Here is a 23,691-nt window from a genome sequence, read left to right as displayed (position 1 = left end):
CAAATAAATTTAAATGCTTTATAAGCTTCAGCAAAGAAAACAGTAAAAGTCAATCCTTCTCTAAAGAGGAGACAGATTATAAACAAAACAATTGAAGAAATGAGGTAACACAGAAGAATTCTTTTAAAGTGTATAAATCTAAACAAGGTAACAATGTGTTTGCTATATGTGAATTAAGAGAGAGACAGTTGTTTCTGATTATTGAAATTAATTTTGTGAATTGAACTTTACAATAAATTTTTTGATGTTCATTGATATCTAACTATTTGTTTGTGTTACCTGCATTGTTAATATTTACATACATTTGATAATCATATATATTTCTACAAACACTTAAAGAATCTTGATCACCATGTTAGAAAAGTGAGATTTATCACTTTGATATTAGGATCCCAGTAAATGAGATCACACAGAGGCTTTCTTTCCAACGGGACTCTGATTTCCTGATTTCACATCACTTTTCTTTTACATTACCTCCCAAACAATTGCAATAAAAACAATGAATGCCATATATTAATGATAAAATATTTCATAAATTGAATGTATCATCTAATATTGTGTAAGTCAGAGCATGTGTGTGTGTGTGTGTGTGTGTGTGATTATGTTAGTTGTCTTAAATTTTCTATGGCAGCTTTTATCCCCTTTGTTTTATTACTGAGCTAATCTTAATTTCTTACTCCCCATTTCTCTTTACTGAATTATTTAATGTTTTCTTTTTACATAGAAAATACATTACTTGTAAGGTATATACTAAGTTTTGATTACTGGAAGACATGCCACCCCTATAATTATTTGGGATGTGGAGTCAAGAGGACTGCAAGTCATGCCTGACTACATAGCTAGGCTGAGGTCAATCAGGGCTACATCAGATGATATAAAAATAGAAATAAAGTCCAGAATCCTTCATAAAGCAATATCTTAAGTTTTGCTTGAAAATCCTTTTGTGGATTTGACACCAAAGCCAAGCTAATGCAATATTATTATGTAAAATTAAATTAATTAAAAATAAAAATATTTTAAAATATTAAATAGTCTTCTTTATATAAATTATTCTTTTCTTGAAAAATAATTTTATTGTAACCAAAATCCTTTATTCCTCAGAACTTACAAAATATACTGTAAATGTGTGTGCAGTGATGAAAATTATCACCAAGCTGATAATAAAAACTATGAAAATATGTTTATAATCCATATAAAAAAATCAAACTTTGTTGTTCCTGGATTTTGGGCATTCTTTGATAGCCAACATCTCTGACTCTACCAACCAAATATATAATACAATATTCAGATAAACAGAACTTAATTAGATATTAAAACTTAAAATGATAGTTAATTTTAAAAACTTGCCAATTGGTTTGAACATTATGTTGTCTCAAAGGAAAAAAAAATCCAAATCATGTGTGAAAAGCAGTTCAACATCACAAATACTCTTGACAATAGGAGCTAATGTGTTTTAAATAGTGCTCAAAATATTTTTTCTGTCCTTCAAGAGCAGCAGAAGAGGCTTTACTCCAGAAGTATTATTTGGTTGTGTTCTTTTCATATCATTCAGCAATTTCCATTTTGCTAATTTTTAACCAGAAGATAAATAAGACATAATCCCTCTGAGGCATTTCCTGTGGGTTTTATCACTGATGGTTAAGTGGATATAAACAAGGTGAATTGGGGGTATTCATAGGTTATTCAAACTTGAATGTGCTGTTCCTTGGGTATGAGTGAACTACAGAATAGCTGAAGGATTTGGGGAGGGGACTGGAATGTAAAATTTCAGGATTAACTGTGCTATTTTGCCTTAAACATTTTATTTAATACATGTTGGTTTTGACTGTGGTGTGCAAGTCACATATTTTAGCAAATTCTGATTTACTTAGAGTACTGACTAGTAATCAAAATCAATGCTTTCTCAAAGACAAAGAAATACATGGAGAATTTTCTTTACTTATGAATGCCCAGCATTAGGTTGGCTTGTTTCTAGCCAGCTTTTCTAACTTAAATTATCCTTTTTCTCTTTAACTACATTTTGCCTCTTGGCTTTTACCTTTATTTATATATATATTTTTTTTTTCTTTGCTTCTTACTCTGTGGCTGGTTGTGTGGTTGAGCCCTGGCTGGCCCCTGGCATCCTACTTTCCTTCTTTTCTAGCTCTGCCACTTTCTTTTTGAGCCTAGATTTCTCCTATTTATTCTTTCTGCTTGACAGCACCACCTATCCCTCTCCTGCCTAGGTACTGGCCACTCCGTTCTCTATTAAACCAATCAGGAGTTTTGGGCAGGCAAAGTAACACAGCTCTACTTAGTTAAACACATGCAACATAAAACAATGCAATCTTTGCATCATTAAACAAATATTCCACAGCATGAACAAATATGTCTTAAACTAATATTCCACAATAGTTTTTCTGTCACACCCAAGAATCATTGCAAATGCCATTTTACAATAATTTGTTTTTCACTCTAGCAATTATATATCACTTCAAAACATATATGCAATAAAAAACAGTAACATTTATTATTGACCTTTTGAAACAAATACATTCTCTTTCAAATATAGTGATTGCTTGTCAGAAGTGTATTTTTACATGTTAACTCCATTTTAAGAAACTATGTTTCCCTTAATATTTTTAATTGTCTCATATTTTCCTAGAACATTTATGAGCTAAAACAAGTGTCTAATTTGTAATACAAATATATGTCTGAAGTATAATAAAAATCCATGGTAGTGAAAGATTAAATTATATGATGAAGGAAATTTATATAAAAAAAATCATTAAGTTAAGAATGGACAGAGATATATAATCCTAAATAAGAGCAGTGTTAAAATTTACCATTGGATGATAAAGGTTGATACTGGGATAGCCTGTGTGTGTCACATGCATTTCACAACCAGTTTCTCATTTTCTCATCTTTTTAGATTTATCAAAAAATATAAGCCTCCACCCTGTTGGGTGTACACATCCATGTATAGAAAACATTTTTTCAACCAGTGTCTGTTTTGAAGTCCCTGTGATCATTATGTTTGTAAATTGTGACCATGGAGCATAGAATCCCTGAAACATTTTGTCTCCCTTCATCTTTTACATAAGCAATACAAAGTCCTTATATTTTCATTTATGCTAAGAAAGTATTTTATTCATCCAAAATTGTTTTTCCAAATGAACATTTCAATACACTAGGTCAAGGTGCAAGTGATCACTAAGATATATCACATGCTATTTTATTTCTTCAAATAAAGAGAAGCCCAAGTGTGAAGTGCTACAATTCTTTTATTAATACATATAAAATTACATTGACTATTGACTAAGTTTTATGACTCTAGATGTTTTATCTGTAGGTGTTAGGATTCTACATACCTACATATGTAACTGACCTTGTCTAAATTATTGAAAACTCTCAGTAAGTGTCTGTATTATAATTGGTGTGAATTTTATGCAGTATAACAAAATATAATATAATTTGTAAATGTCTAAAGGTAATTTTAATCATATAAGAAACAAATAATAAAAGGATAATTTTTACCCAAATATGTGTAACTCAAGTGTTCTTCAATTTCTAAGATTTATCTTGCTTTCACATCTGTAATACATTTACATCTCCACATGAGTCTGCCCGGCAAGGTTTATCAGCTTTTTAATTTTACAATTTGGAGCAATATACATTTACATATTTGACAAACAGTCATAATCCCATGTCATATAGTTTTACTATAATCATGAGATGAAGGTGACAGCTTATGTTCCTTTTGGCAAAGGAAATTATTAAAAGTAATGAAGTAATGAGGATATGTATGTATGTCTTTTTTATTTCATTAGAGATATATCATTTATATTGGTTTCCAAAATCAAAATAAAGTCTTCCTATATATTTGGAAATTGCTATGAAACTGGTACCTCTATTTATAACAGGTTTTCTGATGAGATAGAATGGAGGCCCACAACCTCACAGTAATGATGGTTCATCCTGATAGGCATCACAGACCAGCTGCAGGCACCATTGCTCAGACTGTTCTTCATCTTCTATTTGTTCTCATTAGTTGGCAACTTAGGTATAAGCATCCTCACCATGATAGATAAGAGTCTGCAAATACCCATATACTTCTTTCTCAGGCATCTTGCTACTAAGTATTTTGGCTATACAACTGCAACAGGGCCCAAAATGTTAAGAAATTTTCTTGAGTATCAAGATAAAATATCATTTTATTTTTGTGTTATCCAGTTGTCTTTCTTTATTATACTCACTGATACTGAATTTTTTATTCTCTCTGCAATGTCTTGTGACTGTTATATTGCCATCTGTAAACCACTCCTCTTCACTGTCATTATGTCACAAAGAGTATGTTGGGTATTAGTCACCATTTCGTATCTCTATGGTATAATTGTCTCACTTCTACATATCACAAAAACTTTCACTTTATCCTTCTATGGTCACAATGTCATCAGTTATTTGTAGTGTGATGATCTTACCTTGTTATATTTGGCCTGCTCAAATACACATGAAATTGAGTTGATAATTTTAATCTTATCAACTTTTAATTTGCTTTCTTCCCTTCTGGTAGTTATTGTGTCCTATCTATTCAATCTCATACCTCTCTCAGGATGAACTCATCATAGAGCAAAAGGAAGGCTTTCTCTACATGTAGATTCCACCTTACAGTAGTCATTGTCTTCTATGAGACTTTTATATTTATTTATATATTTGCAACCTATGTCCATTCAATCCTTTGACACTGATAAAATGACTTCCATCTTTTCCACCCAGGTTATTGATATGATAAATTCCTTAATATATTGCTTGAGGAACAAAGATTCAAAAGATGCCATTAATAAAGCAATGGGAAAGCTAAATAATATTATATTGTACATTTCCTATATTGTTCAAAGTTATCCAAATAATTCACAATAGTAAAATAATCCATTATCTAGGCTGTTGCTTTGTCTTATTTACTGTGTCCTTTGCCTTACAGAGGCTTCTCGGTTTCAACAGGTCCCATTTATTGATTGTTGCTCTCACTGTCTGTGCTACTGTTGTTATATTTAGGAAGTGGTCTCCTATGCCAGTGCATTCAATGTTACCTAGTTCTTTCTTCTCTATGAGTTTGAGTATAACTGGATTTATGTTGAGGTCTTTGATCTACTTGGACTTGAGTTTTGTACATAGCAATAGATACGGACCTATTTGCAATACTACATATTGACATCCAGTTATACCACCACCATTTGTTGAAGATGATTTCTTTTTTCTTTTCTTTCTTTTTTTTAGCTGAGGATCGAACCCAGGGCCTTGCGCTTGCTAGGCAAGTGCTCTACCACTGAGCTAAATCCCCAACCCTTGTTTTTTCCATTGTACAGTTTTGGCTTCTTTGTCAAAAATCAGGTGTGGTGTTCATAGGTGAACAGATTAATGTCAGGGTCTTCAATTCAGTTCCATTGGTCTACATGTCAGTTTTCATGCCAATACAAAGCTGTTTTTATTGCTATAGCTCTATAGTAGACCTTGAGGTCAGGGAAAGTGATATCTCCAGAAGTTGCTAGAATGTACAGGATTGTTTCAGTGATCCTGGCTTTTTGTTTTGTTTTGTTTTCCATGTGAAGTTGACTAGTGTTTTTTCCAGGTCTGTGAAGTATTGTCTTGGGATTTTGATGGAGATTTCATTTAATCTATAAATTGCTTTTGGTAAGATTCCCAGTTTTACTATGTCAATCCTACCTATCCATGAGCATGGGAGATCTTTCTATTTCTTGATATCTTCTTCAATTTCTTTCTTCAGAGATTGAAAGTTCTTTTTTTAAATTTTTTATTATTATTATATTTGTGTTTTAATTTTACACATCAGCCATGGGTTCCCCTGTCCTCCCCCCTCCCGCTCCCATCCCCACCTTCCCCTCAGCCCCTCCCCTCCATTCCCATGTCCTCCAGGATCAAGGCACCCCTGGGGATTCATTTAAACCTGGTGGATTCAGTATAGGCAGGTCCAATCCCCGCCTTCCAGGCTGAGCAAAGTGTCCCTGTGTAAGCCCAAGGTTCTAAACAGGCAGCTCATGCACTAAGGACAGGTGCTTGTCCCACAGCCTGGATGCCTCCCAAACAGTTCAAGCTATTCAGTTGTCTCACTTATCCAGAGGGCCTGATCCAGCTGATGGCTCCACAGCCTTTGGTTCATAATTCATGTGCTTCCATTCGTTTGGATATTTGTCCCAGTGCTTTTTCCAATCTTGGGCTCAACAATTCACACTCTTACAGTCTCTCCTCTTTCTCGACATTTGGCCACCTGGAGCTCCACCTGGGGCCTGGCTGAGGATCTCTGCATCCACTTCCATCAATTATTGGATGAGAGTTCCAGGTCCACTGTTAGGGTGTTTGGCCATCTGATCACCAGACTAGGTCAGATCAGGCTTTCTCTCTACCATTGCCAGCAGTCTACAGAGGATGTATCATTGTGGATTTCAGGGGACCTCTCCAGCACTCTGACTATTCCTGTTCTCATGTGGTCTTCATTTATCATGATCTGTTATTCCTTGTTCTACCTTTCTATTCTTGATCCAGCTGGGATCTCCTGCTCCCCTAAGCTTTCTTTCCCTCAAACCTTACCCTTCATTACTCACACTGTCGTCCAGGTTGTTCATGTAGATCTCATCCATTTCTCTGTCATTGGGTGATCCCTGTGTCTTTCCTAAGGTTCCATTTTCTAGGTAGCCTCCCTGCAGTTGTGTAGCAGTCTAGTCATCTTTGTTTTACATCTAGTATCCTACTATGAGTGAGTACATACCATGTTTGTCCTTCTGAGTCTGGGTTACTTCACTCAGGATGATTTTTTCTAGATCCATCCATTTGCCTGCAAACCTCATGATGTCACTGATTTTCTCTGCTGAGTAGTACTCCATTGTGTATATATACCATATTTTCTTTATCCATTCTTCAGTTGAAAGGCATCTAGGTTGTTTCCAGGTTCTGGCTATTACAAACAATGCTGATATGAACATAGCTGAGCAAATGCCCTTGTGGTATGATTGAGCAAGTTCTTGTCATACAGATCTTTCACTTGCTTAGTTAGTGTTATCCCAAGGTATTTTATGTTATTTGTGGCTATTGTTAAGGGTAATGTTTCTCTGAACTCTTTATTAGCCTGTTTATCATTTTTATATAGGAGAGTTAATGATTTTTTTTAGTTAATCTTGTTTCCCACCACATTATGGAAGGTGTTTATCAGCTGTAGGAGTCCCCTAGTAGAATTTTTGGGGTCACATATGTATACTATCATACCATCTGCAAAAAGTAAAAATTTGACTTCTTCCTTTCCAAATGTTGGAGAGGATGTAGAGCAAGGAGAACATTCTTCCACTGTTAGTGGCAGTGCAAACTTGTACAGCCACTATGGAAATCAGTATGGTGGTTTTACAAAGCAAAACAAAAAAAAAAAAATTGGAATCAATCTACCTCAAGACCCAGATATACTACTCTTGGGCATATACCCAAGGAATGCTCAATTGTACCACAAGGACACTTGATTCATTGTGTTCATAGCAGCATTATTTGTAATAGTCAGAACCTCAAAACAACCTAGATGCCCTAAACCATTGAATGGATAAAGAAAATATGGTGCATATGATGGTCAGTGGTAGTGCATGCCTTTAATCCCAGCACTTGGGAGGCAGAGGCAGGCAGATCTCTGTGAGTTCAAGGCCAGCCTGAACTACCAAGTGAGTTCCAGCAAAAGGCTCAAATCTACACAAGGAAACCCTATCTCAAAAAACCGAAGAAGAAGAAGAAGAAGAAGGAGGAGGAGGAGGAGGAGGAGGAGGAGGAGGAGAAGAAGAAGAAGAAGAAGAAGAAGAAGAAGAAGAAGAAGAAGAAGAAGAAGAAGAAGAAGAAGAAATGGTGCATAAAATAATGGAGTACTACTCAGTAGTAAAAAATAATGACAACATGAAATTTTCAGGCAAATGGATGGAACTAGGAAATAATCATCCTAAGGAGTGAGGTAACCCAGATTCAGAAAGACAAGCATGATTATGTACTTACTCATAAGTAGACACTAGATGTAAAGCAGAGGATAATCGGACTACAACCCACAGCTCCAGACAAGCTAGCTAAAAAGGAGGACCCTAACAGGGACACATGGATCACCCTGGGAAGCAGAAATACATGAGATCTCCATGAGTAAACTAAGATGGAGGTGGGGACAAGAGTGCATAGGGGATGGAGTGTGAAAACATAAGGGAACAGGATGGTCTAGGGAGCGAGTGGAAGAGCACTGAAAGAGATACCTTGACAGAGGGAAACACAGTGGGGATAGGGAGAATCCTAGTGGTACAAATGTTTGTAGGGATCCATAAGAATGACCTCAGATTAGACTACTAGCAATAGTGGAGAGGGTGCCTGAACTACTCTGGTAATCAGATTGGTGAATAACCTAAATGTCATCACAGAACATTTATCCAATAACTGATGGAAGCAGATGCAGACATCCACAGCCAAGTACCAGGCTAAGCTCCAGCAGTCCATTCAAAGAAAGAGAAGAGGGATTCTATGAGCAAAGGACATCAAGATTATGATTGGGAAAACTACAAAGACACCCATACCAGGCTAGTGGGAACTCATGAACTTTAGACTAACAGCTGTGGAACATCCATAGGACTAGACTAGACCCTCTGAATGAGCAAGACAGTTGTGTAGCTTGGTCTGTGTAAGGTAAGGTGCACCCTGGCAGTAGGATCAGGATCCATCCCTGTTGTATGAGCTGGCTTTTTGGAGCCCATTATTTATGTTCCTTGCACAGCCTTGATGCAGGTGGAGAGGCTTGGACCTACTTCAACTGAATATACCAGGCTTTGCTGATGCCCCATGGGAGGTCTTACCTTTTAGGAGGAGGGAATGTAGAATGGGTTGGGGGTGAGGAACCTGGAGGGACAGGAGGAGGGAAGAGAGGGCAATCTATCCTTGGTGTGTAAAGTGAATAAAAAGTTTCTTAATAAAGAAAAAAGTTGTCAGGAGGACTTAAATGGATATTGTATTTTACATATTACAATAAATCATTCAATGTTAATGTGTGTCTTTGTTTTACTTTCTATGAGTTCATTCTTTATATTACAGTATTTTTAAACATTTATAAGTTGATTGAAAAGAATTAAACTTTATCAATCAATTTATCAAGATGTGAAATGTATTGCTTAGATATTAAGTCTTCATTTATATCAATGGACTCATCTCCCATATTACAGCCAGATACAGTGATCTGATCTCTCATTGCTGTGTTATTTTCAGAAAAGACCATAGCAGTGCCTACTAGCTTTATATATTTATTGATTATACAGGAACTAATTTCAATTGATCATTTAATTTTGTCTAATCCAGAGCACATGTATATATAAGTGAATGGACTGATTGTGGTACATGGATTCAGTTCCCTATGAAATCATCTATTATGTTATTTTTATCCTGTTAATGGCCTAATCATAACTCCTTAATACCCATTTCTCTTTAAGGGATAGATGAAGTATTCATTATATACAGAAAATAATATTTGTTTAAGTCACATGCTAAAATGTCTATGGAATGGAAAGCCTACCTTATAATGTGATGGCACTAAGATTAGAACTTCAAGACCAGCCTTTGCCAATTAGTTGAGGGCATCTGAGATACAAAAGATGATTTTAAAATGAAGCACTAGTAACATTCATAAAGAAATTGCTTTAAGTTTTGCTTTACCTTGAACTGTGGATATGCTATCAAAGCCAAATAAACAAAACATCATCTAAGTGGTGCTGACTTGATCACTGTTGCAGAGAATATCTTCATCAGAGTGAAAATGTCAATGCAAATAATACTATTTATAACTCATACAACCAATCAAACTTTGCCTTCCTTGAGGTAGATATTGAACCAGGACTTTAGACATTTACACCAGATCCTTGAGTCCTGCCTGAACACCATCTCTCTCCTGAAATACATGTATCTAATACAAAATTAATATACACAGTATATTACTGTTACTATTTTTTGTTTTTGTTTTTTTCCAGACAGGGTTTCTCTGTGTAGTTTTGGTGCCTGCCATGGATCTTGTTCTATATACCAGGTTGGATCTTGCTCTATATACCAGGCTGGCCTCAAACTCACAGAGATCCACCTGGCTCTGCCTCCCAAGTGCTTGAATTAAAGGCATGCACCACCACAGCCTCACTACTGTTACTATTAAAACTTACAAAGTATATATTTTTTAATTTGCTGATATTTTGGTTATGACACATATTTGAAACACTATCTGACAGCACGAATCATCATGAATTTGTTCATCTAAATAGTTTTTATATTTATGGTGGTATGTTTGTGTGTGTTTCAGAAGAAGCAAGAAAATTTCAGATCTCCTGAAATTGGAGTTACAAGTGTTGGTAACCTATGTGTTGTAGGAGCTAGGAATCTCTTCAGATCCTTGGCAAGAACACCATGCAATTTTAATAACTTAGCTGTCTTTCTATGGAGTAAGCACTTCAAGTACTGGGGGGGGGGGAACAGTCTCTCCGTGAAGAGGAACAACTCAAGCCTTTTCCCATAAATTTGATTTGTTTCTTGGTAGGGAATTATCACATTGCTACTTTTTAACTGGAAGATAAATGAGGTATAATCGCTCTGTAATATCTTCCTTGGGCTTTAAGCACTGATAATGTAGGGACTTCTTTTCAGTTAATAATTGTCTATTAATCCTTAGCAAACTGGATGAAATAGATGAATGCACATATACTCACAAAAGAGAAACTTTTTTAGAAAATGTGTATGTTTTGATCATGATCTATAATTTTGATGTAATAATATCGTAGTATAATATTATAATTATAATATATAATTATCACATAATACCATTATGTTATATAATTATCATAACTATAGTATTATACTATAATGATATATTATATAGTATATGTAATATATAATGCAATAGTATTATACTATAATAATATTATAGTTTTTAAAAAATTTACAAGCTGGGTGATGGTGGTGCATGCCTTTAATCCCAGGACTCGGGAGGCAGAGCCAGGCAGATCTCTGTGAGTTCGAGGCCAGCCTGGTCTCCAAAACGAGTTCCAGGAAAGGCGCAAAGCTACACAGAGAAAAAAAAAGTTTCTTATGGATGCAGAGATCCTCCGCCAGGCCCCAGGTGGAACTCCAGGAGTACAATTGGCAAGAACAAGGAGGGATTGTATGAGAGATAATTGTTGAGACCAAGACTGGGAAAAGCACAGGGACAAATAGCCAAACTAATGGAAACACATGAACTATGAACCAAAAACTCAGGAGCCCCCAACTGGATCAGGCCCTCTGGATAAGTGAGACAAATGAATAGCTTGAACTGTTTGGGAGGCACCCAGGCAGTGAGACCTGGACCTGTCCTTAGTGAATGAGTTGGCTGTTTGGAACCTGGGGCTTATGCGGGGACACTTTTCTCAGCCTGGGAGGAGGGGACTGGACCTGCCTGGACTGAATCTACCAGGTTGAGCTGAATCCCCAGGGGAGTCTTTGCCCGGGAGGAGATAGGAATGGGGGGTGGGCTGGGGGGAAAGCGGGGTCGGGGGCAGGAGTGGGGAGGACAGGGGAACCCATGGCTGATATGTAAAATTAAATTAAATTTTAAAAAATAATAAAAATTTAAAAAATAAAAGATAAAAAAGTTTACATTTTGGTCACTTCAGGGAGACAAAGAAAAGGAATCAATAATGCAACCATTTCAGCTCAGCTGATAAACAAAAGATTAAAATATTTAACAGCATTATATTTTATCTAAGAAAAAAATAAGTTTTAGATAAATTAATGAACTTTGTATAGGTTTGAAAGTATCCACCTTACAAAAAACTATGGATTTGTAGTATAAGATATTAAATTGATTAGCACAATAATGTATAAAATATGTCTAACTCATTGGATTTTATTGATGAGTGCATAGATTTGTACTCACTCATGACACCTTGCGTTAGAGTGGTACCTGCTAGTGCTTACTGCTAACAACAGAGGGAATCTGATAGAATGCAAAGCATACATTTATCTTGGGGAAAGTGAACAAGTTATTAGGGTTCAATATAAGATAGTTATGTCTCAAGAAGTTATATAAATAATGAATAAAATAATAAGCAAGCTGAAGGAAAAATAATTTAATGAGGTGAATTCACATCCCATAAACAATCTTAGTGGTAATTGTTGCATTTCAATAATGTGCATTACCCACAACCTGTCTCAAGATCAAATTCTGGTTTTGAAACTTTTGTCATGATAACTTGATTAAAACATTTCTCCCTTCCGTTTACTTTCTCCAAATTGTCCCTTCTCAACTTCAAATGTGTGGCCTCTTTTTTTGCTACTTGCTAATGCACACATATGTGTAGAAGGATATGCATATATATTCCGAAATATAATCTTCTCAGTCCCCGTTATGTTACTTGTGTGTTAATTTTACAGAGCTGGCAATTTGGGACTGAACAACCACTCACTGTGCTCTTCCCTGAGGAAGTCACCTCTGCTTCCCCTGGCTTTCCTCTGGTGTCTCTAGTTCTTTGTGCAGGAAGGAGGCCCAGTGTGCTTTCCTCCCTCCAGTCAGGCATGATCATTTCTCAGTCCCTTTGATCAGACATTGTTGGTGTAGTTTCAGATATTACACTTTAATTGTCACTGAATATTTTTCATGCAATATTGATCATGTTTTTCCCATCCCTCAGACCTTCTCATAACCTCCCCTACACCCTACCTAACCAATTTTATGTTCTTTCTCTCCCTGCCCCTGGGTCTGCCCCCTCTCTCTCTTCTTTTCACTTTCTCTCTCTCTCTCTCTCTCTCTCTCTCTCTCTCTCTCTCTCTCTCTCTCTCTCTCTCTGCCACCACAAAAACCAAAGAAAATAACAGAACAAAACCATGAACCTGAAAATAAGACAAAAACAAATAAGGCAAAAATGCCAAATCAGAACAAATTCTTCCACTTCAAAGCAATTTGTTAACCATTCCTCTCCAATTGCTCACTTCCTCAGGGAACTAGAAATAAGTTTTCTAAACCTAGGGTTTTTTTTTCTGTTGTGTTTATTTTTCTGAATTATTCATGGTAAAGATGATCTTAGTTTCTTGACTCTGTTTTAAATAGTATGATTTTTTTCAATTCCCGTATCTATTCAACCATATGTTTGAATTACATTCCTACTTGATGTGATTGAGTAGTGTTTTCATGAAAGCAAAATGTTACACCGTATCAAGTGTACTAAGTGTGCTGGCGGCTGTTGGCCCGGACTTTCACTGTAAATCTCCTCATTTGTAACTCTTTACACCTGGCACTTCAGTCTGTTTATTAGTAACTTCAGGTTGGCACAACAGTAAACTCTAAACAAATACCATCCCATGTTCTGATTTGGCCAAAGGAAGTATTTCTCTCTCTTTGTTTTGTGTTATGTTTGTGTTTTGGGCAGGTGTAGCCAATATTTGTTTATTTACTTTAATGGGACCCATGCAATATTTGCATTTGTGTGTTTGTCTTTTCGCATTCATCATGTTCTCTGCAAGTCTATACAAGCTATCAAACATTTCAAATTAATTCACCATTAAGATTTGCAATATCCAGTGACAAATAAATAAATAAATAAATAAATAATTCTACTTATCAATTCAAGAATGAATTTTCAAATCTTGGCTAGTACACATACAATAGTGAATGTGAGAGTACTAATATTTTTAAAATCCTAGTATCAACACAGGAGAGATTTACATAAGCAAATTTTTGAATTATAAGTAGATAGATACATAAATAAACAAATAAGGTCACAGTTGCACAACAGCATTCCTTGACAATTATTTTGTAACCTCTAGACATCTCATTAGTTCCTCAAATTATTCAGGTGCAATCACTGATTTGCTTAGAAGATCCGGAGGGAGACGCTTCTATGGTTTTGAAAAACACATAAATTGACCTTAGAAACTCCTTTTTAAGAACTACACTGGGAATTCAAGACAGTGGTTTCATACAGGTAACAGTGTGACACAGCCTTCTATGTCAGCAGTGATTTCAATTATTGTCAAAACTCAGCCTTTCCCAACAATTTCTCAGTGTCCATTTCTAACACCGATGATGTGCTTTCTAAATTCTCTATGATGCTCTCAGTTTTTCTTCATGTTAATTTTTAATACTTGTATCTAAAGAATGTCAGTTTATTTAAGCATTTTTGAAAATTACTCAGAAATGTTATCCCACCAAGAGTTTTTATATGTAAACATATCATAGACCTACTGATTCATTTATTTTTCACAAAATCAAGTATAAGACATGTTGATTTTATGTATGCCAATAAGAACTTTAAATGAATTATTTGTCAAATTTATGTTTGTATACACTTTATTAAAATATGCCATATATACATAGTTTAATATAAGTTGGATTTTAATATGATCTAAATATGAATTTACTGTCCTGATTTTTTTATGAAAGAATTTGAAATTCAAGGAGTCCATATCACATTCCTGTGTCTAATACTCAGTTATTTTTGCTTCTCTGAAACAATAATACTATATTTTATAAATATATAGATGTAATTAATTAAATGAAATGTCCAAGTCATCAAAGGTGTGCCTAGCATTATTTGAATATGAGATGATATTTTTCTAGTTTTATGATTATGAAATTGTTCTACACTTTATTTTTTATTTTTGTTTTTGTTCTACACTTTAATAATGATTTTTTTAGAGTTTGAAAAGCAGTCTTCCAACACTCAGTAAAGATAATAACTCTGAAAAACATGTTTGGCTCTTGCATTGACTCTTAAATCTGTAGATAGGATACAGTTTTAACTACCATTTTAGAAATATTTAATTTATGTTTTGCTGCTTCTTTTTAAGTTTTCAGCATTTCAAAATACAGCAATAAAATGGAAACAAAGCATTTATTTAAGTCATTCCCTTGTTATAATTTAATATTTTTCATATATGGAAGGTATCTGAGGCCATAAACTATAAACAACATTTAAGTGAGTAAAGCAAATTAAATATAGTGTTTTTACTAACATTGTAAATCATTTGACCTTAATGCTAATTTATAGATTACACAAACAGTTATGTCCTTCCAGCATCCTCACAATGAACTGTCTTTTTACTTGTAATCTCTTCTTATTCAGTCAATGTGGGTGATTACAATAATCAACAAAACTGATAATTTTGACATATATATATATATATATATTTAATCTATGAGATGTGGTATGTGTTCATATACATATCCTATGATTTTAGAAGTTACCTCCAATGTGTTCTGGATTATATTTGCCAAAAAATCATGTACATAATACACAGGAAGATTTCAAATCATATCAAATTATCCATGCAATTTAATCTTTTATTTTATTTTATCTTTATAGTGTTGTTTACCATATAAAAATATGTGCAACATGAAGTATTAAATTTTATTATTATAAACCACACACTTCTTGTTCCTTTATACAAGAAGAATTTTGAATCTTCATTATTAAATCAATACTAAAAATCATTCTTCCTAATTTGCTCAGACATCTTTATATGTTTATAAGTTTTTGACTATAATATACAAATAAAGTTATCAAGATTATATTGAAATATTTCCTTAAAGAAAAATTTATAAGACCACACATTTATACCATATACACATATTATTTAATGATTATACAATTATTCAAGAAGCAATTGAAACACAGCACACAATCACATATAACCTTGGCATAGTGAAGATAAAGCCTGAAATAGGTCCAGTGAAAAACAAGATGCTTGACCTAATTACCTAGCTATTTATCATTTCAGATCATTAAAGAGTTCAGTACTGACCAGCAAGATGTACAAAAACACTTGTGAACACGGTCTCTTTGTGGTGAGTTTATGCCCTGGCTAAAAATGCAAACCAGTATGTACATGTGACTTTTGAAAGTTTCTTGGGGACGAATAGATACAACATAGTATAAAATCATCATTCATTTCTTCAAACCATGAATAGTTACATCAGGTTGGAACATGCTAAAAAGTGTTTTCAATGAAGTATTTGCCAAAATTTAACTTTGTGTATATACTATGTTAAAATACATCAGAAATATGTATCTGAATATATTCTCTTTGGTTCCTTCATAACTTACACATCTACTCAATATCTTTTACAAGCTAACACTTTTAGCTACTGTATCTGTAAGTATAAGTATTTCATAATTCAGTTTAAAGGGAGAGGTGGTAGATTTTTTTGTATATACTTTAGCTGCTCTTGAAGGATGATTAGTATATGCATTATGAGATATTACTAAATATACTATTTACATATCACAATCATTTGTATTTATATAAATGAAGATCAAAGAGTATAAAGAAGTACAATAAACTTTACATAACTGACATCCAAAGTTTTTAACATATTGAAACATTTTACTATATATGTCAATAAATTGTATCTCCAATCTCTATTTTCAGCTATCTTTTTACTTACTGTCTCATCTTCCATCTACCTAGGTTTGTGAATCTTGAAATTAGGAAAATATCACATTAAATATTATTAGGGGCTAAATATTCAATGAAATAGGGTATTTCACAGCTTAGGTGGCTTGTAGCCACCAGATATGAGGAGAGATTTATCTGCCAGCCAAAAAACAAAAAAACCCAAATATTTGTAAACATTGAATTATGTTATTTGAGGATTTTTTTGTTGTTTTTTATTATGATTTTTTTTTCATTTTACATACCTATCGCAGATCCTCCTCTTCCCTCCTCCCGCCTCTCCAGGTTTCTCCCCACAACCTAGCTCCCATTCCCTCCTACAAGAAAATAAGGCCTCCCATGGCGAGTCAGCAGAGCCTGGTACATTCAGTAGATTATTCACATCAAGGCTGTGCAAGATGTCCCACCATAGGTAGTGGGCTCCCAAAAGCCAGCTCAGGAAACCAGGGATAGATCCTGATCCTACTGCCAGGGTGCCACTTAAGTAGATCAAGCTACACAACCATCTCACTTATGCAGAGGGCCTAATCCAGTCCTGTGGAGGCTCCATAGGGGTTGGTCTAAATTTCATGAGTTCCCACTAGTTTGGTTTGGTTGTCTCTGTAGGTTTCCCCGTCATGATCTTGATGCCCCTTGCTCATAGAATTCTTCTTCTCTCTCTTCAACTGGACTCCTGAAGCTTGGACTGGTGTTTGACTGTGGATCTCTACATCTGCTTCCATCTGTTACTGGAGAAAGGCTCTATGATGACAGGGTATTCATCAGTCTGATTAATGGGGATTGTTATTTTGTATCACAAATCTAGTTTAAAATCATTCTTGCAATCTGCATCTGTTTTTGTTTTTGAAATCATATGGAGGTATGTTATATATTCATATTAAAGATTTTTAAATTTTGGAAATTGAAAAATCAGGTTTATTTTACCTATAACATTTTATAAAAATTTCCTCCAATTAAAAATAATTGAACTCTATTTATAATGCTGATTTCTCTAATCAGAACAGGCTTTCTTATAAGCTAGGATGGAGACCCACAACCTCACAGTAGTGACTGAATTTATCCTGATGGGAGTAACTGACTACCCTGAGCTACAGGCCCCATTGTTTGGACTGTTTCTTGTCATCTATCTGATTTCACTGGTGGGCAACTTGGGCATGGTTGTCCTCACTATGGTGGATTCTAGGCTGCAAACACCCATGTACTTCTTTCTCAGACATCTTGCTACTACAGATCTTGGTTATTCAACAGCTGTGGGACCCAAAATGTTAACAAATTTTATTGTTGGTCAAAACAGAATATCCTTTAACCTTTGTGCTACACAGTTAGCCTTTTTTCTTCTGTTCATTGCTTGTGAACTCTTTATTCTGTCTGCAATGTCCTATGACCGCTATGTGGCCATCTGTAAGCCTCTGCTTTATATGGTCATCATGTCACAAAGGGTATGCTGGGTGCTGGTGGTAATCCCTTACCTTTACTGCACAACTGTGGCTCTTCTAATCACAATTAAGATTTTCACTTTGTCTTTCTGTGGCTACAATGTCATCAGTCATTTCTACTGTGACAGCCTCCCTTTGTTATCTTTGGTCTGCTCAAATACACAAGAAATTGAAGTGATAATGTTGTTCTTGGCAGCTTTTAATTTGGTTTCCTCTCTCCTAGTTGTTCTTGTGTCCTACCTGCTCATCCTCATAGCCATTCTCAGGATGAACTCTGCTGAGGGTAGACGCAAGGCTTTCTCCACCTGTGGGTCTCACCTGACAGTGGTCACTGTCTTCTATGGAACTTTGATATTCATGTATGTGCAGCCCCAATCCAGTCACTCCTTTGACACTGACAAAGTGGCTTCCATCTTTTACACCCTGATCATCCCCATGTTGAATCCCTTGATCTACAGCTTGAGGAACAAAGATGTAAAAGATGCTCTTCATAGGACAGGGAAAAAAATACATGGTGTTTTCCTTTGAAATACAGGTAGGACTGGAGTCCTTCAATTTTTGATTTCCACAAAAAAAACTTAGAAAGTACAAAGAATCAACAGAGAATTAAATGATAACGTTCTGCCTAGTAGTTAAACATCTAAATTCTCTATATGAATTCCTGAAGAAAACAATAGACTTCATTCCATTTTACTTAAGAGGTCTCGATTATGTTTCTAACAATGTTAGATACACGATCACTCAAAATATACTTAGAGTATAAAGATCACAAGATAATGATATAGCTTTGTACTATTTAGAAAGGACCAGAGCTATATAGCAGGGTTTAAATGGTGGTTGTATTCTTGATTCATTTGTTACATTTTTCATGTAAACATCTTTGTTTACCTTTTAGGATCCACTCATTTCTATGAGTTGTATGAAAATCTAACTTGATCACAGAGTAAGCAAGTTCCCCTGCTTTGCTAATAAATCACCACAGACCTTGCTTAATTGCCCCATCCCATGAGGGGCATCTATGGCTCCTCTGTTTTTCTCATCAACATTACTTTAATCTAGGATGCCCCTAGGTCTGGCTAATTTGGCATATTCTGTCACTCAGATATCCTGTGGCTTGTTAGTAGTGTCTATTTTTTTCTAATTCATGTATATGTGACTTTAAGTAAATGTACCACTTTAGATAGATGCTTAAGTTCTGCCACAAGGGCTTCTATAAATCTTCCTTTTATTTATTTATTTTTTACTGGCTCAATTTTTATCTTTTATTGCTTGTTCTTTCTACATAATTTAATTCTCTAAATCAAAATAATAAAAATAGTTTAAATGTTGTGCTGTCTTTATTCTTGCATATAATACCTGAATGTATGAAGTATTGTTTTTGTTCTCTGTTGAAAAGATATCCTTTTATTTAGCTCATGCAACACTGAGGACACTATTGGATTCAATACATTCATTGAGGGTACCAAATATAATATATTATACTTTTAGATATCACATCAAGTAACAGACGGTAAAGAATAAAAAGTGATGATGTTTAAAATTGACCATATCAATTATTTTGAAAGTCAATTTGTATTTTACTATTATGTAAATTATTGACTACTTCAAAATTTTTATATATTTTCCTATAGCCTAAAATTTTTATAAACAATAAACTAGAATTGGATGAAACAATTACTAAGAAAATTTGTTTCACTGAATTTAAAATTCTTTACAAAAGTCATTCAAATAAAAATGCTGGTTAGAACAAGAGACTTAAAATAAATTAGAGAATCTTAGGGTGTCTATGAAAACAGGAGCTGGTTTGAGATTAAGGCATAGTAGTGACGTAATATGTTTTCATCCCTAGACATTATAACATTAGGAGTAGAGAACAGGTAAGATGGCTCAGTGGTTAAACACACTTGCCACACTTGACAACACAAGCTTAATTACCAGGACTCACCAAAGGCTGAAGGAAAGAACTTACTCCTGAAAGATGTTCTCTGACCTTTATACGTACACACTGGCTCATATGTGAACATAGACATACATGATGATACTGAATAGAAGAAAATATTTGCAAAATATTTCTAAATGTAATTATAGGGGCTGGGAAGATGGTTCAGTGGTTAAAAAGCATAATGTCCTTGCTTAGAATTTGAGGTCTGTTTCAAGTACCAGGTCAGGTTGCTTACAATTCCAGATTCTCAGGAACAAATGCCATTCTTTGTCCTCTGCCAACACCTGCACTCATGTGCACATATCTACACACAGATGCATGCATACACACAACAAAAATAAAGTTTATTTTTTGTTGTGAGAATATTTGACCAACATACAATGGATGCCACAGTTTTATTTATTTATTTACAGTTTGGTGGAATTTTTGTTGTTGTTTCTTTTGGGGTTTGGTTTTATTGTTGTATTGATTTTCTTTGTTGAGAAGAAGTTAAATTTCAGTGGGTAGGGAGGGGGAAAAGGGTCTGGAAGAACTTGTGGGAGCAGAAGAATGTGATAAATATGTATTTAAATTTAAAAATGGTTTTCAATAATAAAAATATAATAAAATACAAAAATCTGAAAAACATAATAGGAAAATAACAAATGAAGTTTTCCTCAATAAAAATAATTCTACCCTTGCTCAAATTCAGTATAGGTGATTTGATGGAGAAATTAAGTGTAGATAACAGGAAAAATATAATAAATATTATAGAAAATGAAATAATCTAGTCCTATAATTTTTCTGCCAAACTAAAATTGTGTATTTCTTAACTAGAAGAATTAAACAAATTATTACTGCATGACACAACTATACAATCCCTTAGTGTGTACATACTATATAGCTAATGGGTTTCAAGACTAAACACTATGGTTTGCTCTTGGAGCAAAACAGTAGCTTTACATTCATTATATTGCTATATTTAAAATTAAATCTCGAGATCACAGCACATGATAATTTAAATGCATTTGGTCTTCATAAGCTAATAGGGAGTTGCACTATTAGAAAGTATGGGTTTGTTGGAGTGGATATGGCCGTGTTAAAGGAAATGTATCACTGTGGAGGCAGGCTTTGAGCTTTTCTATGCTCAGGATGCCACTCAGTGTGCCAGTTCACTTCCTGTGGCCTGCTTAGCAAGTTGTAGCCAGCACCACCTCTGCCTACATACCACCATGCTCCCCACCATGATGATAATGGACTGAACCTCTGAAACTGTAAGTGACCCACCCCAATTAAATGTACTCTTTATGAGTTGTCATGGTCATGGTGTCTCTTTACAGCAATAGAAGCTATAACTAAGACAGATCTCCTTCCCAGGGAGACTCTCAGTACTTCCAACTTACTATGTTGTCCAGAGAAAAACAACAAAAGAAACAAAGAATGAATAAGTTGATGTCATCTTTGCATCCACCTGCTAACATGATCATTCAGATGAAGCAGTGGGCAGACATCACCTTTCACCTTCTGTGAAAAATTGAGTGGGGACTTACTAACAAGCTTGCCATTTGTCTTTCTTTCCCTCTGGAATCAAGCATTATACTTAGAAAATTCTTTTCTCATGTTCAGAGACTTCAGCAAACAAGTAAACACATTTCAGTGAGGAAATCTTTAGGGACAGACACATGTAAAACTGTTCACGTATCCCCATTAAGTCACCCAGGTGATAGGTTCTAGTAGATTGTATTTATAGATAGGTTGTGCCAAGTATTTTACTTATTTATCAAGCTGAATTCAGAGTCCAAGTGTCTGTCAAATCAATTAATCAAAGTTTTGGTCAAGACTGAAATTCTTTTCCTAGACTCAAGCTTCTTATCTAAGGTTGTTGTATCAAGGGACAAAAGTCTTACTTAATTACATCCAACATCTCTTGATAAATTAGACTGAGCTCCTTATTCAGAGGAAGTGATAGTCAGTAAAGAAGGGAACTTTTCATAGAGTCAGAGAGGCTTTTAATGTGCTTTAGAATGGCAGAACAGAGGAGACACCTGATGAGTCTCTGACATACACAACTCTGTGCTTCTAAAAATGTCTTAAAAGATCACTAAGAAGTGAAAGGTGAGTTTTTTCTTCTTTTTTTATTTTTGTCTAATGGAGGGCAGAACGATTTACTAGTGCTTAAGAGTTAGTGTTTTTGTTCACATTTGAGTAGACAGAGATACAGAGAGAGTCAGGCTCTGTCCTGAAGATAAGATATGGTTGAATAACAGGAACTCAAATCTCTAAAGATAAAGGGTAAGTGATGAGTCCAGCAAGATTTTGACAAGAGCAAAAGAAAACACTTGATCAGTTCTACAGCATGACTATTGCAGTGATATTTACTTTCCAAAAATCATACTATCATTGGCCTTACTGCTAATTATATCTGCAAAAACTCTTGCTTCCAAAGGTAATTGCACAAATTTTTAACCAAAGTAATTGCTGATGGTGCCATTGATTCTTGTTAAGCTAAGGACACATTTATAGAAAACATTGTATGTCAGAGTGAATGATACCCAGAATTTTATATGTAACAATTAGAGAGGAATTAGAACCATTAAAATAAATTTTATCACAGTGCTATACACCATAAACTGCCCCTCTAATAAAACAAGTGTTTCTATGGTGGCAAGACACAAAATATGAAGGAGAGTTGATATAACACAGACACATCAACTCTACAAATTCACATGTCATGTGCTGAATAAACTATACTCAAAAAAATCACACTAGATTTAGGTTGTATTTTGTTACTGTGTATATTGTTTGATATCACATGCCCTAATTTTAAAAATACTCTTTATTGTCAGGTAATCTTTGCACATATTTATGCAGTACAGTATGAAATTAAGTCTCTCTCTCTCTCTCTTCTCTCTCTCTCTCTCTCTCTCTCTCTCTATATATATATATATATATATATATATATATATATTTGTATTGCATTGAAACAGCATTTCCTACATATTTATTATTTTATATATTACAATACTTTCTACCTAACTTTTTCAATTATTTAGCAATCTACTCTATTTTCCATAAGTTTTCAATATACAAAACTATAATATATTACTATAAATATTTCAAACATGAAAGTCCTTAGTGAGGTAGTAAGATAAAATTGACTATTAAGAATTAATTAAGAAAATTTACCAGCATATTCAAAGCAGGAGAGTAGCACTAACTAGTACTGAGATCAGTTGTAGATACAACTGTTGTATTTGCATTTTAAGGTTAAATTTAAAAAAATATAAAGAACCAATTATTTTTAAAATGTACAAAAAAACTAAACAATAACTAATCAATCATGAGCCCATACAATAGTATGATATTTATTGCAAATCCTTAGCATAATTTCATAGAAAAATTATGTGTTTTACAAATATAAGGAAACTTTTCTATTCAATATTCTACCATTCTAAATCAAGGCAATCAAAATTTAACAGAAACTAAATAATAGAACCAAGCATGATTTCACATGCCAGTAAACAAGCATACAGAAGGTAGTTGGAGGGATAGTTGTGAGTTATCAGATAGAATGAGATATATAGTGATTATCAGTCTTGATAACACGGATAATGGTAAATTAAAATATGTTAAGATGCTTAAAAACAATGTAAAGAGAATGTGATTAAGCTATAATGAAATTTCCAGAAAGGTCCACAAGAAAGAAATAACAGAATTTTTAAAACTAGAAGTCAGAACAACATAGCAGGACTGGATGGAATTGGCAGAAGAAATGAATTATGAATAAGAATTGAGGATTGAGGTTTGTAGTAAGACACTAAGATGGAGGAATATCAATGAGTACATTTGTGTGCAAGAAATTGAGTCAGAAAAGTAAGA

General features: G+C 34.4%; 1 protein-coding gene and 1 pseudogene across 1 annotated transcript; both read left to right on the top strand.

The window, feature by feature from the left end:
- Nucleotides 1–3,920: 3,920 nt before the first annotated feature.
- On the top strand, nt 3,921–4,899 carry LOC118581782 (annotated as a pseudogene).
- A 12,560-nt stretch (nt 4,900–17,459) lies between these two features.
- On the top strand, nt 17,460–18,439 carry LOC118582504 (olfactory receptor 8K3-like). The gene has a single exon (XM_036185435.1). The coding sequence runs from the start codon at nt 17,478–17,480 to the stop codon at nt 18,417–18,419; it is 942 nt and encodes a 313-aa protein (XP_036041328.1). The 5' UTR covers nt 17,460–17,477; the 3' UTR covers nt 18,420–18,439.
- The last annotated feature ends 5,252 nt before the right edge of the window (nt 18,440–23,691 follow it).

This window comes from Onychomys torridus, chromosome 4 (genome assembly GCF_903995425.1).
Source record: "Onychomys torridus chromosome 4, mOncTor1.1, whole genome shotgun sequence".
NCBI classification, from domain to species: domain Eukaryota; kingdom Metazoa; phylum Chordata; class Mammalia; order Rodentia; family Cricetidae; genus Onychomys; species Onychomys torridus.
The sequence above is the reverse complement of the archived record's forward strand: the minus strand, read 5'-3'. Positions and strand labels throughout refer to the sequence as shown.

Bases quoted from the DNA above. Each gene is read 5' to 3' on its own strand.
- LOC118582504 (XM_036185435.1), top strand. From the start codon at position 17,478: ATGGAGACCCACAACCTCACAGTAGTGACTGAATTTATCCTGATGGGA.